Raw genomic sequence first — 18,125 nt, 5'->3', positions numbered from 1 at the left:
CCCCAACCCCCGGGCCGTGGACGGGTACCAGTCCACAGCCTGTTAGGAACCGGGCTGCACAGCGGGAGGTGAGCAGCGGGCAAGCCAGCGAAGCTTCAATTGCTGCTCCCCATCGCTCCTCATCGCTCAGATTCGTCCATGGACAAATTTTCTTCCGTGAAACTGGTCCGTGGTGCCAAAAAGGTTGGGGACCACTGATCTATTGGGAGGTACTTGTCAACAAATAACATATTACAGATACAATCGGTCTGACTTTCTGGTAAATAAAAAGCCAGATTAGATTGAATTATCATTAGACTTTATTTTTTTAAACACTGGCTTTTGACATATTAGTCACTAATGACTTTGTTGTTTTTGTTGTTGTTGTTTTAATATTTATTTATTTGGATGCACCAGGTCTTAGTTGCGGCAAGCGGGCTCTTTAGTTGCGGCATGCGAACTCTTAGCTGCAGCAGGCATGTGGGATCTAGTTCCCTGACCAGGGATCGAAACCCGGGCCCCCTGCATAGGGGGCGTGGAGCCCTATCCACTGTTCCACCAGGGAGGTCCCTCACTAATGACTTTTGATTAGAAGACTATAACATTCTTTTCTGCTGATGATCAACCACAGGTAAATTTGCAAAATTATCATTCTCTCCTCAGCATTAGAGTTTTGTAGTTTAGCCATCAGTACTCCTCATGCTTCCTGTCATAGATTTCGTGGTCCAACGTGGCTATTAATTAAACAACCTATAAATAACTAAGACTGAAAAAAATTTAAGCTGTTTAATGGTAGAAACCGTGACAGTGTCCGTCGGCCCTCCACCCATGAACCCCACCACACCACACATGCACCTGGAGGTGTTCCATGGTACCATTTGAAAGGGGAAAATAATAGAATACTATTTATTTATTTTTAATAAATTTGTTTATTTTATTTATTTGTTTTTGGCTGTGTTGTGTCTTCGTTGCTACGCGTGGGCTTTCTCTAGTTGTGGAGAGCGGGGGCTACTCTTCGTTGCTCTGCTCGGGCTTCTCATTGCAGTGGCTTCTCTTGTTGCGGAGCACGGGCTCTAGGCACGTGGGCTGCAGTAGTTGCGGCACACGGGCTTAGTTGCTTCACGGTATGTGGGATCTTCCCGGACCAGGATTCAAACCCATGTCCCCTGCATTGGCAGGTGGATTCTTAACCACTGTGCCACCAGGGAAGCCCTAGTGATTGATTTAAAAAGAAAGAAATTAAGACCAGTGCCATATCCACTTTTAATGGTGTGAACTCTTTGGAACTCCTGGTTAGAAATGTGCATCATCCCCCAGCCCTCTTATTTTTCTCAGTGATGCAGCTGAGGCTCAGGGAGAGGAAGGAAGTTGTCCAAGGTCCCAGAGCAAGTCTGTAACAGATGCAGGACGAGAACCGTGGCTCTTATTCTTTACACTGGGTTTGGCTGGCATGAGCCTGTCACACCTCACACCTGCTCCCCGCCCATAGCCTGTGTGCTAAGATATGAATGCAGAGAAATTAATTGGATTTGTGTGTGTGGCTTATGGAATTAGTGACAATCTTCATGTGGTGACAGATTGTTTGTTCATTTATCCATTCGATTGATCAACTGCTTCCTAGGCAACATGCAAGGACTGCTCACCCAGCCCTGGTCTCCCTGTTTGGCTTCATCTTCCACCCCTGCCCTCCTGCCCAGTTTGCACCTCCTACATTCTGCTTATACTGGTTCAGGTATTTGTTTCCTCCAGAAGCTTTCTCTGCCTTCCCCAAGTTTGGCCTGGGTGCCCTTCCTCCCTGCACCCCATCCCAGCCTGTATCCCACACAGTATTATAGTTGCCTGTCTACTTATCTACAGGCTAAGTAGACTCACTTCTCAGACTAAGCACCATGCAGGCAAGAACCATCTTGTTCACCGCCCTGCTCCCAGTGCCCAGGGCCTGACCCATAACAGGTGACCTGTGAATATCAATGCAGTTAATTATTGGCTCTGCCATTTCCTGTGCCCTCATGCCACACACAGGGCCTCTGCACAGGGTGTTTCTTCCCCCACCATCAGTTCTTCCCTCTTTAAATTGTCAAGACCTAGGTCAAACATCTAAAACAATCAACAATGCTGTGAAGACTTTTCCCTCAACAGTCCCCCACCACACACGGTTAGTCCTTCCTTCTCTTGCTCCCATTCTCCCTGCCACCGCATGCCACTTAGGACATAACTGTTCCTGTCAGCAGTGACTTGTATCTTTTATCCTGGCCCCCTGGCACCTACACAGTGTCAGATACTGGTCAAGATGCTTAGAATTCAGCAGTGAACCCAGCACACAAAAATCCCTGTCCTTGGGCTTCCCTCGTGGCGCAGTGGTTGAGAGTCCGCCTGCCGATGCAGGGGACACAGGTTCGTGCCCTGGTCTGGGAAGATCCCACATGCCACGGAGCGGCTCGTCCCATGAGCCATGGCCGCTGAGCCTGCGCGTCCGGAGCCTGTGCTCCGCAACGGGAGAGGCCACAACAGTGAGAGGCCCGCGTACCGCAAAAAAAAAAAAAAAATCCCTGTCCTTACAAAGCCCACTTTCTGGTTGGGAGGACAGACTACAAATAAAATAAGTAAAACATAGAGCATGTTAGAAAGACGGGACTAAAGACTGTTAGATAGTGACTTCCCTGGTGGCGCAGTGGTTAAGAATCCGCCTGCCAATTCAGGGCACGTGGGTTCGATCCCTGGTCCAGGAAGATCCCACATGCCGCAGAGCTACTAAGCCCGTGTGTCACAACTACTGAGCCCGTAAGCCACAACTACTGAAGCCCGCACGCCTAGAGCCTGTGCTCTGCAATGAGAAGCCCTTGCACCGCAATGAAGAGTAGCCACCGCTCACCACAACTAGTGAAATCCCCTGCGCAGCAATGAACACCCCCCCCCAAAAAAAAAGTCGAGTTATGGCGGTGGTGGTGGGGAGTTGTGAGGATGAGGGGTGGAGGACAGAGCTCTAGACCTGCACTAGCTGGGCAAAGGTCTAGAGGCTGGAGGGAGGGGACTGACTGCTATCAAGTTACAGCAAGGAGACTGGTGTGGCTGGAGAGGCAGTGAGCAAAGGGGATGGCGTAGAAGGTGAGGTCAGAGGTAAAACAGCCCTCCAGATCACATAGGCTTTCCGGTCATAAGAAGGACTTTAGCTTTTGCTCAGAGCTAGGAGGCACTGGTGGGTTTTGAGCAGAGATGTGGCATGATCTCGTTCCCATTTTAATAGGATCACTCGATGCTGTATTGAGATAAGACTGAAGTGGGAGAATGACATAAACAAGTGAGGGGCCTATTGTGACAATCCAGGTGAGAGGTGATGGTGCTTGGATCAAGGTGGTAGCAGGAAGGTGAAGTGTGAAGGATGTGAAAGTGAAGAGTTAAGGATGGCTCCAATGTTTCTGACCTGAGCATCAGGGAGGATGGAGCTGCTACGATCTGAGATGGGGGAGACTGGGGGAGAAGCAGGTTTAATAGGGAGGATCAGAGCTCAGTTTGGGACCTGTTAAATTTGTTTTTGTTTTTTTAAATTTTTTGGCCAAGCTGAGCGGCTTGCAGGGATCTTAGTTCCCCGGCAGTGAAAGCACGGAGTCCTAAGCTCTGGACCACCAGGGAATTCCCTGGACAGGTTAAATTTGAGATGCCTATTAGCCAATGGAAATGTTGAGCAGGTAGATGGATACACAAGTCTGGAGTTCAGGGGAGAAGGTCCAGGCTGAGATATAAATGTAGGCATCTTCAGCATAAAGATGTAATTTAAAGCCTTGATGACCAGATGAGACCACTAAGAGAAACAAGTAGGAGTGATGGGCTAAGTCAAATGCTGCTGATGGGCCTGGCAATGAATGAATAAATGCCAGTACCCGTTAGACCTGCAAAGTGCTGGTCATTATTGAGGGTTAGCTAGCAACAGATGGGTGAAGTACCTTCTGGGTACAGAGACAAAATGGCTCTAAGCCATGGGAACACTGGAGATAGAGGGGATGAAGAACCATGGCGTCTTGGTCTTGGAAAGGACATTAAATAGGTCATTCAATCTGTACTCCTCTCCCTACACTTTGCCTGATCATTGAATCCCTGGCTTTAGAAAAAGAACTGTTTGTGGGATACTGAGACAATCAGTCTGGCTAGAACAGAGAAAGCACAGTTGAAAAATGAGTGGGAAATGACCTTCTGGAGTCAGAAAATCAGGGTTCAGGTCCTGCATCTGCTGCTCCCTAGCCTCGGGTCCTTAAGCAAGTCACTTCACCTCTTCCAGCCTCAGTTTTCCTGCATGTAAAGATGGGAGCAATCAAACCTTCCTTGTCTCTCCCAGGGTTGCAGAGAGGTCTGAGTGTGGCAGTGCTTGGGGTAGAGTAAATGCCCTGCTGGGGTTGGTTATTCCAAGAGCAAAAGAAGCAGGTCAAGAGAAGCCATCAGCTTGGAAGGGCGAGGTAAATGGGGATGAGGAGGGAACCACCATGTCTTCAGCGGGTCTGCCGGTGGAGAAGCTAATGAGGATTCAGGCCAGGACCTGGGCTGGAATGGACTGGCTCAAGTGGCAAGATGGGGTCATCGGACAGAAACCCAGGCCTTGAATCTGCCTCCAGCGAGCCTGGAACCGAGAGATGTTGGAGACCCTGAGGCAGCGGCAGAGAAAAGAAATAGAGACACCGAGGTAGAAAGAGACCCCGAGACAGAGAGACGAAGAGACAGACCAAGAAACAAGCTGCCCAAATGGGGGGGCCCATGGAGATCCGGAGAGGGCGAGGCAGAGGGGCGCAGACCCCAGCAGAGCTGAGCCCCTGCGCGGCGCAGGTCACAGCGCGCGGGCCAGAGTCCCCTGCGGGGCCCGACCGGCCGCGCCCGCTGGGCGCCCCCGTCCGGGCTGCTCGCCCAAGATGGCGATGGAGGGGCGGGCGAGCCGGCGGCAGCCCGGGCCCCCGCGCCGGCCCCCGCTCGGGCCGGGGCCCCCGAGGCCGCGCCCCCGCCCGCGGCGCCGCGCCTCCTCGGGCCACTGAAGCCCGGCGCGCCCTCCCCCGGCAGCGGCGGCCGAGGCGCGGGGAGGAGGAGGCGGCGGCGGCAGCCCGGGCCCGGCCCCATGGCGCGGGGGTACGCTGGCCGCGGCGGCGGGCTCATCGCGCTGACCTTCTGCCTGCTGGCCGCGCGCGGTAAGGGCAGGCGCTGAGGCAGCGGCGGGAGCGGCTGCGGGGTGACTGTGCGTCGGCACCCCGGGCTGCGCCGGCTGTGGGGCCGGCGCGTCCCGAGTCCCGAGCGAGCGCTGGGGCCGGGGGGCGCGGGCTGCGCGTCCTTGTGCCCGCGAAGCCTGCGCTCTGGGGTCTGCGAGCCGCGGCCGGGGACGTTTGCGGCGCGTACTTGTCCGCAGGGGGTGTGTGTCCTTGGTCTGCCGAGTCCGGAGTGAGTGTGTGTGTGTGTGTGTGCGCGCGCGCGCGACCGCGTGCAGAGAATGGGGAGGGGGCTTCTGCAGGGCGTACGTGTCCGCAGCGCGTGGCCGGTCGCGGCGTGGCATCGCGGGCCGTGGCTGAGGTGCCGGTGGTTTGTGCAGGGCGGGCTCTGCCTTTACCGCGCGTGTCTCCGGGTTGGGAGTGTAAAGGGGTGTGTGTGTGTGGGGTGTCTGCACCTCCATTTGTGTGTCGAGAGCGTGTGTAATTGTGTTTATGGGGCTGAGCTAATATTTGGCCTTGGCTCTCGGAGAGTGTCCATGTCCTTGGTGGGGGGACAGAAGCATGAGATTGCGGATTGACTGGGAATAGTGGTGATAAAATACTCAACTTTGTCCGGTGGGTGTGGTCCCTGAAGCTGGGTGGAGCTGGGCGGAGGGGGTGGGGAGCGCGGGAGTGTTGCCCCCTCCAAACCGAGGCCGGGAGTGGGCTGGGGGAGGGCGCAGGAAACCAGTTGCTTTCGTGGACTTGTCCGACACCCGCTCTCAGGATGGGACGCGTGTCACTCCTGCTCCACCCCCAGGGGCAGATCTGAGAAGGGTGGACGGGGTCAGCAAGGCCTCCTCCAACCCCCCACCTCAATGCGAGGTGACGGTGGGTAAGAGTCAGAGTTGCCCTCACTGGAGAGAGGGCTGGGGATGGGGTGACGGAGTCCCAAGCGTCTCTGCCTAGGGAGCCTTCTTCCACCCCCAGCCCTCTCCCTTTCGGTCCTGTGTGCGTTTCGGAGCGGCCCGTGGGCTAGGTGGTTGGTAGGGCTGGGGAGGGGGATGGGCTGCCCGCTTTGTTCGCCTAGTTCTCGCCTTCCCAGCCGAGGGGGGAGCTGAGGATGTGTCCGGAGCCAGTCGGGGAGGGACTTGACGGTGGGGGTGGGGAGGGGGATTTCTCTCCAGCTGCTGTGGCTTTCCAGAGAGACTCAGCCAGGCCACGTGGGAGGGAGGCAGGGACGGCGGAGGGGGGAAGGAGCCTCCGCCTGGCCCGCCCCGGCCCATCTCCAGGAAGCCCAAACAGCGGGTGAGAAAGTCTCGGGAACTACTCGGACCCCCTCTCTGCCTACAAAGACACGCCCCTTTTCAGACCTGACTGCGGACCCGGCAGGAGGCCGCCTGGGGGCGGGGTCCCGGCGACTAGGCTAGGGAAGTGGGGGGCCTGGGGTTGTCAGGTGGAGGGGGAGGGGAAGTGCCAGAGGAGCGTCTGTCCTCCTGGAGGCCAGGGGATTAACGAATAGTTGGGCCCACCCTCTTCTGCTCTTCTGAGAGCTCCGGACCGGGCTCGGGGTCATCTAGCAAAGCGGAATCAGGACTGGGAACTGCACTCACTCGGGCATTATGGAGTATCGGTGGGGCCTCCCTGCGAGGGGCTCAGTTTCCTCTCTGGGGCTCCCGAGTGCACAAGGCAGGGGCAGGGCCCGAGCTGGGGCTCCCTTGGCAGCAGTGTGCGTGGCTGAAGCAACTACTCTGCTCGCCCTCAGTCCTAAATCCTTTGAGTGTGCAAAGCTCGTTAGGCCTGGGGACACTCCTATAGAGTTCTGACTAGCCTCCCCGATCTGGACGGAGGCCATTTATTCATTCATTCAACAAATATTTACTGAGTACCCTTTTCGGCTAGCACGTGACTGGTGCCTGAAATATAGTAAATAAGGAGGAGACTGACAGGTAGTCTAGAAAGGTCAGGAAAGGCTTCCTCCAGGAAGCGGTAAATAATAGAGCTCAGTTCAGAGGGTCAGTTGGCCCTGCAGGAGAGTGATGATGGGGAGAGTTTTTCAGAGAGAACAGCATGTGCAAACGCTCAGGGGTGACTTCGTTTAGACCACTGAATGAAGCTAAATCTGTCTGGAGTCTAGAGCACAAGGCAGGAGGGTGGGGCAGGTTAGAGAGGAATGGGACAGGGGCCACAGAGTGTCAAAAGAGAAGGCTGAAGATGGAGGCTGGAGCCAACTCATGAAGGGGCTTGTAAGCCCCACCAAGGTTTCTGGCCTGAGAGCCTGCATGAGCCCTTGGAGGGTTTTAAGATCAGCTTTGCATCAGCTCACTCCAGCCGATGTGGAGAATGATTGGACAGGATGGAGGCAGGAAGCTGCAGCTTCTTGGGAGGCTGTGGTAGTAATCCAGAAGAGAGGATGTTGCTGGCAGCTAGAGTAGTGGCAATTGGGATGGCCACAGTGGATTCTAGAGATATTTAGGAAGTAGAATCGGCAGGATGTGAGGATAGATTGAGTTTGTAGGGAGTGAGGGAGAGAGAAGTAAAACATAATAGACACTTCAGCAGCCTCGACATGGCAAAATGAAGGGCTGGTGTTGGAGTCAAGATAGTGACTGCCCGTCTCCCCCGAACACTGCTCTTGGGTCAGGGCTTGGGAACTGGGGAGATGTATGCGAATGGGACTCCTGTCTGGGGGTAGTGGTGGGATGCCAAATGCTCTGTTTTCACCACATGCAAGAAGTGGGGTTCTCCCTTCCACCCAGTCAGAATTTGGGGGGTGGTGATGCCAGAGGTCAGTAGCAGGAGGGCTCTGAGAACAAGAGAGCTGCTTTCTCCTCACTGGGGAAACTCCCCCCTCCATCCCTTTCTCAGCCCAGAAGCTCAGAGACCAACTTCAGTTAGTTGGGGTGTTGGGGCCCTCTCTGACCTCATCTTGGAGATTAGGAACCAGGTCAAATATATTGTGTTGGCCAAAAAGTTCGTTCAGGTTTTTCCATAAGAAAAATGTTACGGAAAACCTGAACAAATTTTTTGGCCAACCCAATAGTTTCTCTTAATAGTGAATCTAAATAATCCAGAAGTTATCTAAACCTTCATTGATCCTGTATGTATTTTCATGGCCCAAGTAATCATACATTATGTGTAAATCAGCATTTCCTTTCTTTTCTCCTAAAGGTAGTACGTTGTTTCAAGTTGAGTAATCCCACAATTAGCATCATTGAATGTCAGCACTGAGGGGAATTTAGAAATAATTTTAGCATGAACCCATTTTACAGATGAGAAAACTGAGTGACTTCCCAGAGTTACATGGATGGGGACTGAACTGGGACTGGAACCAGTCTCCTAGCTCTTGGAGCAGCCGTACTTTCCCGGGATTTGGTACACATGAACTCAAGTTCAGTCTCTCTTCATGCCCTCCCCCTCACCTGAGAAGTTATCAACAACTTTGGGCTTGGCCCCCCTCAGGTGGTGTGTTTGGGTCTGGGCTCTGGAATCCACTCTGCTCCACCCATCCCCACCCACCACATCCTGTTCTGCCTCCGCTGTTTCTGAGGTACAGAAACCAGACTTGACACAGAATTCCAGATGCAGAGCAGATGTCATTGCCAAGCAGGCCTGGGGGCTCCCAGCTCCCCCGGTTGGGGGGAAGGAAGAGGAAGAGTGGTTCTGATGGGGGAGGACCCCAGCCGCAGCCTGGTCAGAGGCAGGTGACGGCACCTGGGGGGAGAGAAGAAAACCAGAGAGAGCATGACCTGGGCCTGACGTGCGGAGAAATGGAATCCTTGTCCTTGGGGCTGGCTGTGCTGCCAGCTACTAGTGCCTCACTGCTGAAGCTGAGGAATTCCTCTGGAATTGAGGGGCTGTGGGGTCACTGTGGTCCGGGAAGCCGAGGCTCAGTAAATTCTCTCTCAGGTGCAGACTTGAGCATGGAAGCTGGTGCAGAGCCAAGACTTCCAGATGGCTCGATAGGGGCTCATTACCTTGTCACATAGTTTGGAGCTCTGGCAAATGAATGGAGCATAGAGAGACAAGGTTGGGCACACAAGGAAGGTATTTTTTTTTTTATACATCTTTATTGGAGTATAATTGCTTTACAGTGGTGTGTTAGTTTCTGCTTTATAACAAAGTGAATCAGCTATACATATACATATATCCCCATATCTCCTCCCTCTTGCGTCTGAGGAAGGTACTTTTAATCAGACCATCCATATAGCAGAAGAGGTGAGGTAGTGAGCTCCCCAGTCCTGGTAATGTTTAAGTAGAAGAGTTTCTTTCAATGTGAGTTTGCTGTTCTGTCTCGGTGCTTCTTTTTATTTTTTATTTTTTTTAATTTATTTTTTGGCCACGCCAGGCGGCTTGCGGGATTTTAGTCCTTAGTTCCCTGACCAGGGATGGAGCTTGGGCCCACGGCAGTGAAAACCCGGAGTCCTAACCACCAGACCACCAGGGAATTCCCTGTCTTGGTGCTTTTTAAGCATTTTGTTACATGTCTCATAGGTGCCACATAGTATGCTAGGCAGTTTCCACGTATATTATCCACATCATCCCCAGCCCTGAAGGTAGTTCCTATAATTTTCCAGATAAGGAAATTGAGGCTTGGAAAAGTAGGAGGGGCTCTGTGTCTTACCTTGTTGAGTGTGTCTCCGCATGTCCACTCATCTGTTCAAGAATGTTTATTGAGCACCTACTATGTGCCAGACAGTGTTTTAGGTCCTAGGGAATTAGAATGCTGACTAGGACAATAATCTTGGGCTTGTTGCCTAGCTGGCAGAAAAGCAAGTCAAAAATCTAGAGTGCTAATTGCAATGACCCAGGTGCCCAGGGTCCTATGGGGCAGAAAAAAAGGAGAGGCGTCTAAATCAGACCCCAGGATGGCACAGCTACTGAAGGAAGAGGGAGCAGCATAAGCAACGCATGGAACAGCATTGTGCTTTCAGAGAACGGGAAGTGGTTTAGTCTGGTGGGGACCCAGGGTGACAGGGAACAGGAGGTAGGCAGGTCAAGCTGAGTGGCTTTGCTCTCAAGTCTGCTGAGGCTGAGCCTGTCTCCTGAGGATCCCAGATGAAGGGAACGCTGCCTTCCCTGTGTCCTAGGCAACTATCCCAAGCTCTCCTTCCAGCTGTTGTGGGAGGGGCTTAGTGTGTGGTAAGGGAGGTAGCCAAGGTGGGGGGCGGGGAAGGAGGTTTCTGGAAGAAACTGACTTGTGTCTCCTGGGAGAGGAGTGTGGTGATGGCGTCATGGAGAATTGCCCGTGTAGACCGAAAACAAGTTGTAAATCTGGTGGGCCCTGAAATTAAAAAATGACAAGGCATTGATGTTTGTGGCAAGTTCTTGGCTTAATGAAGGAGGCATCTCGGCTTTGTTCCCCACCCCATCCCCCAGTCCCAGCCTCTTTCCTGAGAGTTCACTGAAGAATGGAACCCTGGCTTATGCCAGGCCCACACTAGTCCCACAAAACAGCACTGAGCTGGCCCTGGGGCTCAGCAGCAAATCTCCTTTCTGTCTGGGTTCTAATTGGCCTCATAAAATCTAATTTATCCTGTAAATGGGTAAAATAATGTCAGAAGAAGGAGACTGAGAGATGGCCCTGGGGCTCCTAAGCATAGAAGCTCCATGTCTCTGGCAGGGTCCCACCGAGGAGACTGAGGAGAAGGGATTGTGGGAGAGGGAGTTCCCCTCGAGGCAGAAAGCTGGCCAACAGCAAGTGTCCGCTATGTCCACCCAGTCCTTAGAGGGAGCACTGAGAAGTGCTCCTGGGGGGTGGCAGGAAAGTGGCAGCCACGAAACCACTGGACAAACAAGGTCCACTCCCCAGAGCATCACTTTTCCAAAAAGATATGGTGGTGTAGGAACCACATTTACATTAAAACAAACACTGCTAGGTAATGGAATAGGATGCAAAATGTGCCAGAGGTTTAAAAATAAAAACATTTCAGGTAGTCAGCAAGCCTCCTGAGTACATTCTCCTCTGCCGCTGGGAGAATTTTGGTGAAAATGAGAAATGTGGCAACTCTTCATTTTAAGACTGGGGAAACCAAGGCTGAAAGGAGGAAAGCGGACCCAATGTCATACAACCCATGATGGACCCAGAACTCTGACCCCAGGCCAAGGCTTGTCCCACCACATCCCATGGTCCACCTTAGGCAAGAAGGCAAGAGGAAGAATGGGTAAGGGACCTCCAAGTGGCTACATGATGTGAGACCCAGGAAAACCCTTCCCTGGGGAAGGCAGGGGCAGCTTCACGGAGGAATGTGGCACCTGCGGTGAGCCCCTAAGGATGCACGTCCTGGGCACAGAAGCTGGGTTGGGTGCTGGGGCAGAGAGAACCCTCTTATTTGGGAGCACCTGTCTCCTTAATGCTTGGTTCATGCCCAGGATGTCCAAGAAGAACAGTTTCCCCAGACTGTCTCCCAGAGAGGTGAGAACCTCCCCTTTTGGGCCTCTGTTTCCCCATCTATAAAATGAGCAATCTCAGGCTCTGCATACATTTCCATCAACGTGGGCTGGCGTGGGCTCCTGGCACAGCCCTGTACCCCCACAGGGATCCCAGGTTCTCCCCACATCTACATCCCTGTTGGTTTCCCATTCCGCATTGCCTTGTTGGGTGCTGGGCTCCTCCGAGGTGGGGCAGCCAGACATCTGCTGATCCATGAATATTCAGGAAGGGAATCGGAGCCTCCTCTGGGCTCCCCAGCAAGCCCCAGCCCCTCTGGCCGCCGTCCTGCCCGCAGGAGCCCAGGCTGCTGACAGACCCAGCAGCTGCTCGGGCCCCAACTGTTCACATTGTTTGTTCAGCGCAGCGGGGGATTTTCCAAGCCCCGGACGTGCTTTGGGGGGTAGGGAGGCTGCCGGAGGGCTCAGGGATTCGTGTCATGTGGGGCTTTTCCCCCCTGAAACTCAAACCGACTGCTCAGCGGCTGAAATGGGGCAATTGGAAGCCACTGGGCTGAGAGCCCGGGCTGGCCTTCCCCCCACCGTGTTTGCATCAGAATCTAGGGCCTCAGATAGAGAAGGGACTGGATGTTAAGAATAGCGATTTGCATTTGTACATCCCTTTCCAGTTTACGAAATGCCTTTAAAGAATGAGCTCCCATTCTTTGATTGATGCCCGTTAGGCTCTGGGCTGGAGACCTGACCAACATCATCGTGTTTAATCCTCACAGGCTCCATAGTATCGCCTCCATTTTTACAGATGTGGAAACTGGGCCCCAGAGAGGTAAAGTGGCTCATCACGTAGCTGGTAGGTGGAGCAGCAAGACTGGAACCTTGATCTTCTGCCCCAGGGTCAGATGCTCTTTCCACCCCAGCTCATAGCCCCCAGTGATGCGAATGCCAGTTTGGTTTCCCCAGTTAGACTGGAAACTGAGTGAGGGCAAGGGCTGCCTTCTCCTTGCTGCACCCACTAGTAATGCTGAGCCCAGTTGTGTAGCTGGAGGTGCCAGCGGAGCCTTTAAGAAAGGCAGAGGCCTGTTCAGACCCTGTCTGTCTGTCCTTCCCACTGTGGTGTCAGAGGCCTGGCTTCTGCCCTGGCCTCCTTATCTCAGCCAGTTAGGACCTCTCTTCTCCCCTCAGTCTTGACCCTCTTCAGGGGTTTAAATGTTGGCATATATGTGTGTCCAGGTGTTGATGGGTGTGGCAGAGATGGGGGAGCACGTGTTTAGGTATGGCAGGTTGTGTCTACAGTTTTGTGTGTGTGTCTAGATGATGTTCTCTATCTATTCAGGAGTAGGTGAGTCCAGCTCACTGAACAATCCTAGCATCATAGAATCTTCGACATCACCCGCTACATTTGAGTAAACTAGAGCCCAGAGGTGGAAGTGACTGGCCCAAGGCCACACAGCTAGACTGTGACAGAGCTGGGTCTAGAACTGAGGGTCGCCGGAGTCCTTAGCCACTGTGCTTTCTGCATGCCCCTGACAGGGCTCTGTCAGCCCTGGCCTTCCTTGTAATGAGTGTGGACCATTGTCCTCACCTCTGTCCCTGGCTCATTCTCAGACGCACCACTGTGCCTTTAAGCAAGGTGTCAGGCCAGAGGATAAGAGGGCACCTCGGGGCATTAAGCTTTTATGGGACAGGAAGGCAGCAGGTCAACCGTCTGGAAGAGAACCAACTATTTCTCTATGAATAACGGTTACTGGGCCTTGCTGAGATAGATGTTGGTTAAAATGATAAAAATTGGCATTTGTGTGTTTTTGCCTTGACCCTGGGATGGCATTCCCTTCCTCCATTGTTCTCCTGCTCTTCCCTTTGCGGCCAGGGCAGTGTTGGAGCTGCAGGCTCTTCTGGGGCATCTGGAAAAGGTTAGGGACTGGGTTCTGCACTGGCTTGCTGCGTGGCTTTGGGGGAATCAGCTGCAGGAAGGAGAGCTTACCTGTCCCAGTCACTGCGGCAGAAGTGGTTTGGGTAATAGTGGTCAGGACGATCTGTCGGATTCCAGGAGAGGGAATGACATTACTGAGCCCCAGTTCTGTGCCAGGCCAGCCACTGTGCTGTACCCCTTTAGCACACAACATCTCATTGAGCACTCACAACGGCCCTCTGAGGAAGGAATGACTATGTCTTTTTAAATTGAGATGCAATTCACAGACCACAAAATTCACCGTTTAAAGTGTACAAATCAGTGGTTTCAAGTATATTCACAAGGTTGTGCAACCATCACCACTATCTAATTCTAGAACATTTTCATCACCTAAAAAAGAAACCTTCGATCCCTTCGCCAACTCTCCTCATTCTCCCCTCTCCCCAGTCCCTGGCAACCATTAATCTACGTTCTGTCTCTATGGATTTGCCTATTCTGGACATTTCACAGAAATGAGATCATACAATATGTGGCATTTCGTAACTGACTTCTTTCACTTTGAGGAAAGTTTTCAAGGTTTATTCATGTTGTAGCAAGTGTCAGTACTTCATTTCTTTGGATGGCTGAGTAATATATTTATCTATTCATCAGGTGATCAGGCATTTGGGTTGCTTCTACTTTTTTGCTAAGAACTGTGTTATTTTGTGGATGAGGAAGCTGAGCAGCGGGGGAAGGATGGGAACGAAGTGCAGCCGTTGGCCCAAGATCACAGTTAGTCAGAGGCAGAGCCAGGATCCAGACACAGGTCTCTCCGTGAGACCTCTTGCTCTGAGGTTTGCCCTCCTTGACCCGGGGTGGGTGACTCGGGCTCCGGAGGCTGTGGGATGTAGGAGGACACACACTGATGACCCTGGTGCCCCCTCCTCTACGCAGGGGAGCAGCCGTTGCCCCGGAAGACGACCGTGTCACTGAGCTGTGGAGCAGGGCCGCTGCAAGTGATCCTGGGCCCAGAGCAAGCCACGGTGCTGGACTGCGGTCTGGGGGCGGCTACTGCAGGACACCCCCCCAGTGTCACGTGGAGCAAGGATGGAGGCGTCCTGCCCGAGCACAACCACCTTCGCCTGCTACCCAATGGCTCCCTGTGGCTGTCCCAGCTGCCAGCTCCCGATGGCACTGACCCTGGGGCTTCAGAGGTCATTGAGGGCAGCTATTCCTGCCTGGCCCGCAGCCCCGTTGGAGTGGTGGCCAGCCAGGCTGCGGTGGTCAAGCTTGCCAGTAAGTGCTACATCTTGGACTGAGCCGAGGCCCATAAGACGTGGGGTGTGGGAAGTGGGGTCTGCAGTTAGATACTCGCACAAAGTTTTGTCTCTGAGCCACGCCCCCTCTCCCTGCCTCCTGTGCTGCTCAGTGGGTCCCTTCCTGGTATTGTCTGCCTCACTGTTCAATAGTCTCACTTCTTCCCTGCTCTTCTGCTCCTCCTCCTTTTCCTTCCCTGTGAGTCTGAGAGTCTCGACTTGTGCTCTCCTCCAGGAAGCCCGCCAGAGAGGTTTGTAAGCATGTCAGGGGCACAAAGGTGCTCCCCACCCCCATAGCAGGTGGAGTGTGTAGACCCGAGCTGTGTGTTGTCCAGCTCACTCACTCTTGGGGGTTCTCAGGAGGCACAGATCACCATGAAACAATTTGGGGGCCAGAAGAAATGCACATCTTACTGTAGTCCAACCATATGGTGATGTAAGGCAGGGGGACTTTGGAATTCATTCTGCCTGCAGCATCTGACCGGTCATCACCACTTCTTATTCTCCGACTGCCTCTTTCCAACTGTGTCTCTGTCGGTCTGAATTCTTTTTGCGTGTGTTTCTGTCAACCTGTGTCTCTCTGTGTCCGTGTGTGTGCATGTGTCCGTGTGTGTGCATGTTTCCCGTCTCTGCTCGCTGTGGCCTCCTTTCTTGTGTTCCTCTCCTGTCCCTGCGTTTTCTCACTGTCCTCATCCCCAGCACTTGCAGGCTTCTCCCTGCACCCGCAGTCTCAGACGGTAGAGGAGAACGGGACTGCTCGGTTTCAGTGCCACATTGAAGGGCTGCCAGCACCTGTCATTACTTGGGAGAAGGACCAGGTGACGTTGCCTGAGGAGCCTCGGTGAGTGTCCTGTGGGCAAGAGGAGAGTGGGTCCCAGGGGGCAGCCAAGGAGGGCTCTGGGATGTGCTCAGGAACTGGGCTTCTTAGAGCCAGGGTGGCTCCCTTTGTCCAAACTGACTTAGGAGCCAACCACCACCTGACGCTCAGCCCATTTCTGGTCCCAAAGAGAAGTTGGGTCAGAAGTTTTTGCTCCCTGGGAGGAAAGCCACCCACCAAGCTGTGGGGCTTGGGTAGAGAGCAGTTATCGAGTCCTTCAGAGCATATGTAGTCCAACCACTTGCCTTATTGAGAAGGAGACCAAGGGCCAGAGAAGAGCTGTGCTTTAACCAAGGCCACACGGTGAGTCATTGGCAGAACGTTTGTTGTTCGTTCTGGGCCCAGAGGCTGCTGGGAGGGTTTCCCTTTGCAGGTTCCTCTGGAGTTTCTACCTTGGAGGCATAACTTCTCTTCTCCTCTCAGTTCCATTCAGTGGGGTGCAGCATCTGATAACCAGGTTGTGGAGGTCCTTCCTGTTTCACCCTCCTCTCTCCCCATAAAGGCAATGGAGCAATCCTAGGGAAGGGTTTCTAGGGCAGAAGAGAAGCAGATACCTAAAAATGCAGGACCTGATCCCTACTGCGGCCTCCTGGGAAGGCCCAGATGTACACACAGCATGTCCAGAAAGCACGAGGCTCATTTGCATCTGTGGTCTTGGAACTGGACTCATGACTCGGCTGCCACCACATGGAGTCTTACACCTTTGGAAATGTGGCTCCAGAGGCCTTTTCCAACCACGCTGCTGTCCTCTCCCTGCATCTCTCTAGCTGTAGTTACCAGCTCACACTCTCCTCTCCCAGCATAGGTGGGATTCCTTAGGCTCAGAAACACTGGTTTCCAGCTCTCCCTGCCCTGGAACTAACCTGTCTTCAGTGTATTGAGTTGTCCCATCTCCTCTGACTTTTGCCCGTGTCTAGGTAGGGGTGAGAGTGTAAGAGAAGCTTCTAGATAGAAAAGCCCCAGGCCACATCTCTGTAACAGTTATGAGGAAGAAGGGCGAGAGGTCAAGATATAAGTGATCCTGTTGACTTTGGTGATCAGTCAGCCCCACTGGTCCAGTGGGTTGGATTAATCATGGTTTCCAAAGTGTGTTCTTTTTTAGAACGTTAGTCCCTAAAGATGATTCTTGAAAAAAAAAGTATTCCGTAGTCAAATAAGATGAGGAAACTGCCTATAAATCTCCCTCTTGGAGTTGACAGGGCCCTGAGAAGCCCTGTACTGAGAAACCTGTTTAACTTGTTTAACCAAATGCTTCCTAGACTCATTTGCCCAAAGCCCCTCTTGCAGGAACCCCGTTAACATCCTAGGAATGAGCATTCCAGGGAGGAGACCTTGGGAATGCTAACCCAGCCTTCCTAGCACTGACATTTTAAGTTCTATGCCTTTTTTTTTTTTTTGGCCGCGCCGCATGGCTTGTGGGACTTTAGTTCCCTGACCTAAGAGATCGAACCCTGGCCCCCTGCATTGGGAGCACAGTGTCTTAATCACTGGACCACCAGGGAAGTCCCAAGTTCTATGCCTTTTAAATGTGGAGCCTCTCACCGCTGTGAGAGAGTTGTTGGATGAGAACCAAGTGAGAGTCTACTCCTGGGACAGCCCCCAGAGAGGGTGGGAGAGAGCAGAAAACTCTCCCCGCGTTAAAAGTCACAAGAGGCTTCACTTAATTAGAGCTGTGTTTCCTCACTTAATCCTTCCCATGATCCTTCAAGGTAAGTGTTCCTTATTTTTCATATTTTCCTCTATTTACTTATAGTTTATATTCCTATTAGATGCATTTTTCAAATTCATATAGACAAAAAAGAAGAAACAAAAATGGCTCGTCCTCTTATCACCCATAGAAAGCCTCTGTTAGTTTTGATGTCTATCCTCTGGACTTTCCCCCTGTATGTTTATAAATATTCTCTTTAAAATTTTGGATCATATTGTACATACTGGGTTTTTTGTTCACTCACCTTTTTTTTAGAAAACAAAAATGGGATTATATTGCAGCTTCTTTTTTTTCACTTAACACATAAGGAACCCCCTTCCAGGTCTATCTGTATGGCTGTGGCAGATACTGTTATCTGAATTCTTAAATGAGGGAACTGAGGATCAGAGACAGAAGTCACTTGCCCCAGGTCACACAGCTAGAGTATGTGACAGCGGAGCCCTGGGGTGGATGATTTGGTGGTTAGAGTGGGGAAGCCACAGGGTCTGAAGAAACTCCTATTGCAGGCTGGCTTAGAGTTGGAGTGGTCCAGCTGTGCTCAGAGCAGAGAAGTTACTTCCCCAACGTTTCTCAGCAAACAGAGGAGTTCCCTCACCTCCCAACATCTAGTTCAGGCCTCTCCCAGGAGGCTGGAGCTGCCAGTTCCTGGCCTCTGGGAGTGTTTGCCCCCAAGTCCTCTGAAAAGTGATCCTCATCTATAAATAAGCCAGGCTCACATGTCCCAGCACATTGTGTGTGGGGGGGAATAAAGAAATATCTAGAACAGCAGCTTGATTATGCCCAAGGTATGTATTTTTACACATACTCAGAT

The 18,125-nt window shown here is 52.6% G+C and overlaps 1 protein-coding gene across 6 annotated transcripts in view; it reads left to right on the top strand.

Moving 5' to 3' along the window:
- The first annotated feature begins 5,046 nt into the window (after positions 1-5,046).
- The window catches only part of IGDCC4 (immunoglobulin superfamily DCC subclass member 4), a 37,623-nt gene continuing 24,544 nt past the window's right edge, over positions 5,047-18,125 (top strand). For all 6 annotated transcript variants that reach the window (XM_081228509.1, XM_081228506.1, XM_081228510.1 and 3 more), the window contains exons 1-3: positions 5,047-5,144; positions 14,368-14,709; positions 15,429-15,570. In XM_081228509.1, coding sequence (XP_081084635.1) covers positions 5,075-5,144; positions 14,368-14,709; positions 15,429-15,570 — 554 coding nt within the window. In that variant the 5' untranslated portion in view covers positions 5,047-5,074. The remainder of the gene's footprint in view (positions 5,145-14,367; positions 14,710-15,428; positions 15,571-18,125) is intronic.

This window comes from Mesoplodon bidens (assembly GCF_964165515.1).
Source record: "Mesoplodon bidens genome assembly, chromosome: 3".
NCBI lineage: Eukaryota > Metazoa > Chordata > Mammalia > Artiodactyla > Ziphiidae > Mesoplodon > Mesoplodon bidens.
Note: the sequence above shows the minus strand (reverse complement) of the source record. Positions and strands in the feature narration are given on the sequence as shown.